The 9,478-nt window shown below is 38.3% G+C and overlaps 1 protein-coding gene across 1 annotated transcript in view; it reads right to left on the bottom strand.

The window, feature by feature from the left end:
- Positions 1 to 3,379: 3,379 nt before the first annotated feature.
- CFTR (CF transmembrane conductance regulator) overlaps positions 3,380 to 9,478 on the bottom strand; it is a 199,644-nt gene continuing 193,545 nt past the window's right edge. Inside the window, exons 25-27 of the mRNA XM_061198249.1 lie at positions 5,488 to 5,660; positions 4,746 to 4,851; positions 3,380 to 3,580 (exon numbers count right to left, since the gene is read on the bottom strand). Of these exons, the coding sequence (XP_061054232.1) occupies positions 3,380 to 3,580; positions 4,746 to 4,851; positions 5,488 to 5,660 (480 nt within the window). The remainder of the gene's footprint in view (positions 3,581 to 4,745; positions 4,852 to 5,487; positions 5,661 to 9,478) is intronic.

Below are 9,478 nucleotides of genomic sequence, written 5' to 3'. Positions count from 1 at the left end.
GAATGGCCAAATTCCCAGACACTGACACCACCAAATGCTGGTGAGGATTCAAACAGGAATTCTCATTCATTGCTGGCGGGAATGCAAAATGGTACAGTCACTTTGGAAAACAGTTTGAAGGTTTCTTACAAAATTAAATATATTCTTACCACAAGATCCTTGGTATTTACCCAAAGGATTTGAAAACTTATGTCCACACAAAAAGCTGCACAGGAATGTTTATTCATAATTGCCAGAAGTTGGACACAACCAAAATGTCCTTCAGTAGGTGAATGGATAAACAGTGGTACATCCAGACAATGGAATATTATTCTATACCAAAATGAAATGAGATAGCAAGCCATGAGAAGACAGGGCTTTCCTATCTGAAGGAGGAAACAAATGCAAATTATCAATACTAAGTAAGAGAAGTCAATCTGAAAAGGCTACTACATACTGTATGATTCCAACTACGTGACATTCCAGAAAAGGCAAAACTATGGAAACAGTAAAAAGATCTGTGGTTACCGGGGCTTAGGAAGGAGGAAGGTATGAATAAGGGTTCACCAAGAATGAAACTTAATGTAAACATTGGATTTTGGGTGATAATGATGTGTTGATCATAACAAATGTACCACTCTCGTGCGGGATGTTGAGAGTGGGGGAGGTTAGGGAGGGCTGGGATGGGGGGTGGGTTACAGGAACTCTCTTACTTTCTGCTCAGTTTTGCTGTGAACTTAAAACTGCCCTAAAAAATAAAGTTTATTAATTTAAAAACTTGAACTGGGATAACTAGAATAGAGCATGCTCTGAGACTGCCCTCTCGGGGTCACATGTGAAAATAAAAAATTTTTTCTCCCAATAAGAAAAGGGAGTGGGAGGCCTTGGCACTCAGTTGGGATCTACTGTCCATCTACCACACAATGGCACCTGCATATTTTATGAAGAAACTCTGCAAAGAAGAAAAGGGGTCCCAAGAAGCCTCATCAATTAAAAACAGGGATTTGGACAAAGAAATCCACCCAGGTTCTAGTGTAGAAATACTATTTCCCTTGATGAGATTTGCTCACTTGTCAAGATAGTGATAAAAAATAGCTACTGCTCTTTGAATAAGCTTTCAAATAAATAAATGAACCCTTGTGGAATATATATCTTTTTTATTCTATAAGTCTCCATTTTAAAATAGAAATAAGCTCAAAAGTGTCCTCATTCGTGAAAGTGGGGACACAAATAGTTATTTGTACAACCATGTTCATAAAAGCATCATCCAACATAGTCAAAAGGTGGAAGCAACCTAAGTCGTCCACTGACAAATGAATGGAGAATCAAAATGTCATATATATGTACCTGCCATGGAATATCATTCAGCCTTAAAAAGAAAATTCTGACATATGCTACAATATGATGAACCCTGAAGACATTATTAAGTGAAATAAGCCAGTCACAAAAGGACAAATACTATATGATTCCACTCATATGAGGTACACAGAGTAGTTAAATTCATAGAGACTGAAGATAGAATGGTAGTTGCCAGGAGCTGGGGGAAAGGATAAATAGGGAGTTTTATTTAATGGTTTCAGAGTTTCAGTTTTGCAAGATGAAAAAATTTCTGTGGATGGATTGTGATGATGATTATACAACAATGTGAACGTACTTAAAGCCACTGAACTGTACATTTAGAAATGGTTAAAATAGTAAATTTTAGGTTATGTATATTTTACCACAATTTAAAAAAAGAAATAATTTTTAGAGTGTCTTAATTCACATGGGATTCTCAAGAAGCTATATCTAAAGGAAAGATTCATGTTTTGTGTACCATGTTCCTTAGCGACTGAAGTAAGAGATCAATGAGACACGATTAATGAACACATCTGAAAACAGCTAAGTTTCACACAAATATATGGATTTTATTGACACACGATATTTTCCTACAGTAATAAATAGAATGCAATCTTAAGGGTTAGTTTGGAGTTGAGAAGGCAGTGTATCCTTGATAGGGGTGGTCAGATTTTGTGGTACCATTTTCTTTAGAACTGCATCTAAGAGGGAACCAGTGTACTGGCCGGGAATCACACAGGTGTATGCAACATCTGTGTGGGCCCTAATGTTTCTCTCCACACCAACAACATAATTCATAGACCCTGGCTAATATCCCCCAAGGTTTCCCCCCTCCCAGTTTTAACATATCATAAAAATAGCTAGTGCCATAAAAAGTCAACATTTCAAATATAAAAATTCTTTTATACAAATATAATTCATAATATAATCATTCTTAAAATACAGCCATTTATATGAGTTTGAAACATTATTAAAATAAATATTTCCTAGAGAAAATTTCATTTGCATCACAAAATTATAAAACAGAAGCATATAAAACTAATTCATGATTGACTCTACTTCAGTGTGTCCATTATCTCTCCTGCTCTGTATATACAGTATGAAGTGCACATAGGTAGCCTGAAAACACACCACATCACCCTCTCTATACCTAGATCTTTGAATTTCATGTATATCTACCTGGAGCGCCCACAGCCTATCTGCCTACACACTCTCTACCTGGAGCTTCTGTGTGATGAAGGGTTTTCCTGCACCAATTTGCATTAAAGCGTTTTTCCAGCCAGCCTTCAGTTCAGAAGTCTTATGAGCTTGTTACTTTCTGGAAGCAGACATCTTCACTTCCAAATCAAGGGAGCTACATCCTTGTTCCCTACATGGGACTGTAACAGCCCGTTTCCCAGATAAGGGATGTTTTCTGATTTATTTGCATTTGGGTATTGCTGAATGGTACTAACCCTGATTTCCAAGATCGGGAAGTTCTGTCTCCTGACTGATACTTAGGTGTTGTGTGGTGCACGTTTTGATGGGCTGTCTTGTGACTCTCACAGCATTCCATTACTTGCTTGGAAACGGGTGGTCTGAATCCTTAACAGACAATATAGCTGTGTTTTTAAATATCGTGGAGAAAGTGGAGAAAAAGGTATATAAACATATATAAGCTACTAAAGTTTCCAGTTATCATTACTTAATTGTATCTCTAAGTAGTATGATTACAGTTCTTCTTCAATAATACAAATGAGTAAGTTTCACTAAACAATAAGTTGAAGAATTAAGCTGGCTGACGTTTATAGCCACCTTTCCAATGACGACCAAAGGAAAAAGTTTTCAGGAAAAGCTGGCTTGCGATTACAAGTGGTAAACCTTCAAGGATTTGAAGTACCTGTCACACGGTTTGACCATTGCCAGGAAGCCATTCATCCACGGGAACATCCTTAATTCCTCTTACCCGAAGTTTTCCTTTTTTTTAAAAAACATCATTCATCCTTGTTTTCTGAGGCAGAAACTCCTTTTTTTTTCTTCAACTCCACGCGTGAATGTCCCAGGCAAACCTCTGTTCTGCTCTCTAAAGCCTTGTTTCCTGTACCTCTTCTTCCGTCTCCTCCTTCAGGGCAGCGATTTTGGACCGAGACCTCTGCTTGCTCGAGTTCCGGTGGGGGAAGAGCTTCAAGCGGACGGCGGGGCTGATCGCCTGCCGGAAGAGGCTCTTCTCGCTCAGCAGCCTCTGGATGGAGTCGTACTGCCGCACTCTATTCTCCTCTATGACCTAGGGAAGTGGCCGTTAGTGAGATCTCGGACAAGGAGGCAGGGCGGACCAAAGCAGGGCAAGAAGGGCACAGGCTCAGAGGATGAGGAAAGCCAGAAAGAACACACAGCGTCCGTCCAGAGGCTTGCAGTCTGAACAGTCAGGGGGAGCTCGTTTCACTGCTGAGTCCTCGTGCTTTACGGAGCTTCTACCATTGGTGAAATTAGCTGTAAGTTTTTACTTAGAAGCTGGGAGATTGTTTTTTTTTAAAGTGGTATAGTACTGAATGAACAATGTGCTTCTTCAGAGAACTTTAGAGGAACTAAGGGGGCTTTGAAAACAAGAACTATTCATGTTAGATCCCTTATGTATTAACCTTACAAATGAGTGTAAGTCCACAGCACCATAAAGAGTTGAACTGCGTCAACAGTGGATTTGAAGCTTAACAATTTCAAATTGGTCAGGATGTGCCTGAGTTACTGTGCCTCCTTCACATGTTCAAGCTGAGCCTGACCGTAGCTGGGCAAGAGGTTGTGAGTCGGCCCCTAACTTGTCACTCGAAGCTTAGTAATAATAATGGTAATAACAATCTTTCAGTAAGGAAAGCATTTACCTCCAGGAGCCTGAAAAGCCTTAACAGAAATGATGTGATACATCATCCTCAGGATTTCCTTGTGGCTGAACTCAAAGGAATTTGTAAACATCACTTGAGAGAATCTGTGACAGTTTTGAAACCACAATGAGAAGGTGGTTGGGAGACGCACTAAGCTGAGTTCCAAATAATAGCTAGAAAAATGAAATAAACCTTTCAACTACTGCATTAAAACCATACATCAGGTTGCAAGACAATCCAGGCCTGTCCTGGACCCCATCCATGGGAGATTTAGTTACTGAAAGCAACAGGACTTAGTCTTTTTCATGACTTGATCCTCAAATAAAAGAAGCAAAAAGTATAGATGTTCCAATTTATTAATGTAATTTAGTAATAAGCTGCTATTTTAGATTTGCTGAAATCCAACCTCAACTTGTTGCACACATCAAAGTGAGAAACTTGGGCAGGTATTTTGAGTAAAGCTGGATAGCTGTGAGCTTGTACATTGCTGTGACTTGCAGGAACCAGCACATATCAGAGTGTTATCAAGAATCAAAGGAGAGATGAGATCTTGGGTAAATTAGAAACACTCACCAAAAATCGTTGACATTCCAACATTGCCTCTATCCTGTGTTCAGAGAGGATTACTGTGCAATCAGCAAATGCTTGTTTTAGGGTTCTTCGAACGATCTGGTATGTTCTAGCAAAGGAAAAAATACCACATATAACATCACAGAACATTAATAATCTGTCTCTATCCTTGATAACATACCTATTCTTCTGTCAATTTAATTCCTTAAATTACTTATCTTTCCTTGAATCCTTTTAACAGAATGTTGCAATAGAGTCAGCCACAATCAGCTTTCCAACCACAGGGCAGATTCCAAGTTTTCATAAATAAATAGGACAAATATTTGGGAAAAAATTTCACAGTTTGAAAAAAGTTTCCCAAATAAGTATATTTTTCATTATGTAGCATCAATAATAGTTCTTTATTTTGTGCTATAAATACTTCCTATGTTATAAATGGGATAGTAAGGAAAACTCTAAGGACCCAAGTATGCCTATGTAACTAAATATTTTATCACATGTCAATAAGGGGGAAGAGTTTGTATGAAATTGCAAAATTACACTTAGAAGAGAGCACACAGCTCTTATACTAGGAAATAAGCACTTGTGCTCATGTCAAATAGTAACTGGGCAATTATTTCAAATGTAGAAGGTAGTCTTCTGCTTGCAGACATGACAGCCTGATGGAAATTTGTGTCAATATGAAGTATGTCTCAATGATTCTTTTCCCCCTGTGTTATTAAATAGCAGGAATTCTGAAACTCACATTGGATCCAAATGAGCACTGGGTTCATCAAGCAGCAGGATCTTTGCTTTACTGAGAACGGATCTGGCCAAGCACATCAGCTGCTTGTGGCCGTGGCTTAGGACACAACCCCCATCCACAAGGACAAAATCAAGCTTCCCAGGAAACTGCTCTATCACAGCTCTGAGTCCAACCTGCAGAAAAGAAAGAGGGAAAACACTGGGCTTAGGAGGGGTAGTTCACATACTACAGGGTTAAAAACGCTTAAGCGGCTGATAATCTGAAAAGACAGGAGTTCTAAAAGTTTAAATTTCATAACAACCTCCCACCATTCCTGTTATTTGGCTTTCGCTGAACAAAACACTATGTATAATCTTGGCAGCTCTAAAGCATCAGTCTACAGACTGTTTCAGCTCTGTACTTTTCCTTTCATGAGGTTTTCAGTGAGTGCCTATTCTATGCCAGGTGTCCTCCAATAGGGATTAAAGAGATGATAAATGGCCCATGGGCCCTGCAAAGCTCAGGGTTTATAAAGACATACACAGATACTTATAACACATTTGAATACATGCTAGAAAAGATAATATGTATAGAATGCAGTTACTTACTCTATCATGACAGATTCTTTTATGCTACCTTCCATTCTCTACTCTGTAATAATAGAGCATGAAGGGTAGCAATAAAAATCAACTGAGGAGCCATTTAAAACCACATATGGCAATGCACTACTCATCTCTTTAATTCATAAAAACTGACTTTAAGAAAGTCATGAAACTATGAAGTAAAAATAACTGGAGTTAAAACAGTGGTGTATTACTGGAGATTTAAAGGTGCTTAAATATTGGGGTGGAATATGAGAGTTATGTTAGGGTCAATGGCTTATTTTTTAAGCTAGATAGGAAAAATAAATAGATTGAAAAAGTAAATGAGATAGAGAAACCCATTCTTTCGAAATAAGATAAAAAATGAAACCTTGCCTCATATCACTTATTCAAATAAATGTGCATTGACATATATATTTTTGCCAAGTGTTGCTGAGTGTTTGAGACCTAAAGAGATACACAGATGATTATATCCTGCCCTTGGGAAGTCTGGGATTTAGTACTGGGAGGTAAGATATGTTCCCACCTACCTGTAATACAGGCAGAATGAGATAATGGCCTTAAGACAGACTCTCATGAGTTCAGTGATGAATTTGGAGATGGCCCACATCACTGTGTTTGTTCAATAAATATTAACTGTGCCCAGGATATGTATTGCAGCCAATACTCCTTTCCTTGAGTGGATTTCTCATTAAAGCAACCTCACTTTGTGGGAATTCATTAATGTTTGAAAAGAGTTTCTGAGATGGTAGGGAAAGTAAACATATTAGACAAGGGGGACTATTCTCATGTATCCTGGAAGACTCAAACATAAAACTAATTTTGGATCTAACCAGCTAAGAATGTGAATAAGGGCTATTGGGTGAAGAACTGGAGGACTTGTGTTCTTTCTCTCTTCAACTTTCGCTTTTTATTGGCTTCAGCCTGTGAACCTGCTACATCTCTCCCCTCTTAAAACAAAAACCCCTCACTTGCCTCCAGGTTCTCCTTTAGCTATTATTTATTTATTTAACAGATCTTTATTGGAGTATAATTGCTTCACAATACTGTGTTAGTTTCTGTTGTTCAACAAAGTGAATCAGCCATATGCATATATATGTCCCCATATCCCCTCCCTCTTGAGCCTCCCTCCCACCCTCCCTATCCCACCCCTCTAGGTCATCGCAAAGCACTGAGCTGATCTCCCTGTGCTATGCTGCTGCTTCCCACTAGCTAACCATTTTAAATTCGGTAGTGCATATATGTCGATGCTACTCTCACTTCGCTCCAGCTTCCCCCTCCCATCCCGTGTCCTCAAGTCCATTTTCTATGTCTACGTCTTTATTCCTGCCCTGCCACGAGGTTCGTCAGTACCATCTTTTTTTTTAAGAGTCCATATATATGCGTTAGCATACGGTATTTTCTCTTTCTGACTTATTTCACTCTGTATGACAGACTCTAGGTTCATCCACCTCACTACAAATAACTCAATTTCGTTTCTTCTTACGGCTGAGTAATATTCCATTGTATATATGTGCCACGTCTTTATCCATTCATCTGTCGATGGACACTTAGGTTGCTTCCATGTCCTGGCTATTGTAAATAGTGCTGCAATGAACATTGTGGTATATGTCGCTTTTTTATGGTTTTCTCAGGGTATATGCCCAGTAGTGGGATTGCTGGGTTGTATGGTAGTTCTATTTTTAGTTTTTTAAGGAACCTCCATACTGTTCTCCATAGTGGCTGTATCAATTTACATTCCCACCAACAGTGCAAGAGGATTCCCTTTTCTCCACACCCTCTCCAGCATTTGTTGTTTGTAGATTTTTTGATGATGGCCATTCTGACTGGTGTGAGGTGATACCTCATTGTAGTTTTGATTTGCATTTCTCTAATAATTAGAGATGTTGAGCATCCTTTCATGTGCTTCTTGGCCATCTGTATGTCTTCTTTGGTGAAATGTCTATTTAGGTCTTCTGCCCATTTTTTAATTGGATTGTTTGTCTTTTTGATATTGAGCTCCATGAGCTGTTTGTATATTTTGGAGATTGATCCTTTGTCCATTGCTTCATTTGCAAATATATTCTCCCATTCTGAGGGTTGTCTTTTTGTCTTGTTTATGGTTTCCTTTGCTGTGCAAAAGCTTTTAAGTTTAATTAGGTCCCATTGGTTTATTGTTGTTTTTATTTTCATTATAGGAGGTGGGTCAAAAAAGATCTTGCTGTGGTTTACATCAAAGAGTGTTTTTCCTATGTTTTCCTCTAAGAGTTTTATAGTGTCTGGTCTTACATTTAGGTCTTTAATCCATTTGGAGTTTATTTTTGTGTATGGTGTTAGGGAGTGTTCTAATTTCATTCTTTTACATGTAGCTGCCCAGTTTTTCCAGCACCACTTATTGAAGAGGCTGCCTTTTCTCCATTGTATGTTCTTGCCTCCTTTGTTGTAAATTAGGTGACCATATGTGCGCGGGTTTATCTCTGGGTTTTCTATCCTGTGCCATTGATCTATATTTCTGTTTTTGTGCCAGTACCGTACTGTCTTGATTACTGTAGCTTTGTAGTATAGTTTGACATCAGGGAGCCTGATTCCTCTAGCTCCGTTTTTCTTTCTCAAGATTGCTTTGGCTATTCGGGGTCTTTTGTATTTCCATACGAACTGTAAAATTTTTTGTTCTAATTCTGTGAAGAATGACATTGGTAGTTTGATAGGGTTGCATTGAATCTGTAGATTGCTTTGGGTAGTATAGTCATTTTCACAATATTGATTCTTCCAATCCAAGAACATGGTATATTTCTCCATCTGTTTATGTCATCTTTGATTTCTTTCATCAGTGTTTTATAGTTTTCTGAGTACAGGTCTTTCACCTCCTTAGGCAGGTTTATTCCTGGGTATTTTATTCTTTTTGCTGTGATGGTAAATGGGATTGTTTCCTTAATTTTTCTTTTTGATTTTTCGTTGTTAGTGTATAGGAATGCCAGAGATTTCTGTGCATTAATTTTGTATCCTGCAACCTTACCAAATTCATTGATTAGTTCTAGTAGTTTTCTGGTGGCATCTTTAGGATTTTCTATGTATAGTGTCATGTCATCTGCAAACAGTGACAGTTTTACTTCTTCTTTCCCAATTTGTATTCCTTTTATTTCTTTTTCTTCTCTGATTGCCGTGGCCAGGACTTCCAAAACTATGTTGAATAAGAGTGGTGAGAGTGGACATCCTTGTCTTGTTCCCGATCTTAGTGGAAATGCTTTCAGTTTTTCACCATTGAGTATGATGTTTGCTGTCGGTTTGTCATATATGGCCTTTATTATGTTGAGGTAGGTTCCCTCTATGCCCACTTTCTGGAGAGTTTTTATCGTAAATGGGTGTCGAATTTTGTCAAAAGCTTTTTCTGCATCTATTGAGATGATCATATGGTTTTTATTCCTTAATTC

Source organism: Eubalaena glacialis, chromosome 8 (assembly GCF_028564815.1).
Source record: "Eubalaena glacialis isolate mEubGla1 chromosome 8, mEubGla1.1.hap2.+ XY, whole genome shotgun sequence".
Lineage (NCBI taxonomy): Eukaryota > Metazoa > Chordata > Mammalia > Artiodactyla > Balaenidae > Eubalaena > Eubalaena glacialis.
Note: the sequence above shows the minus strand (reverse complement) of the source record. Positions and strands in the feature narration are given on the sequence as shown.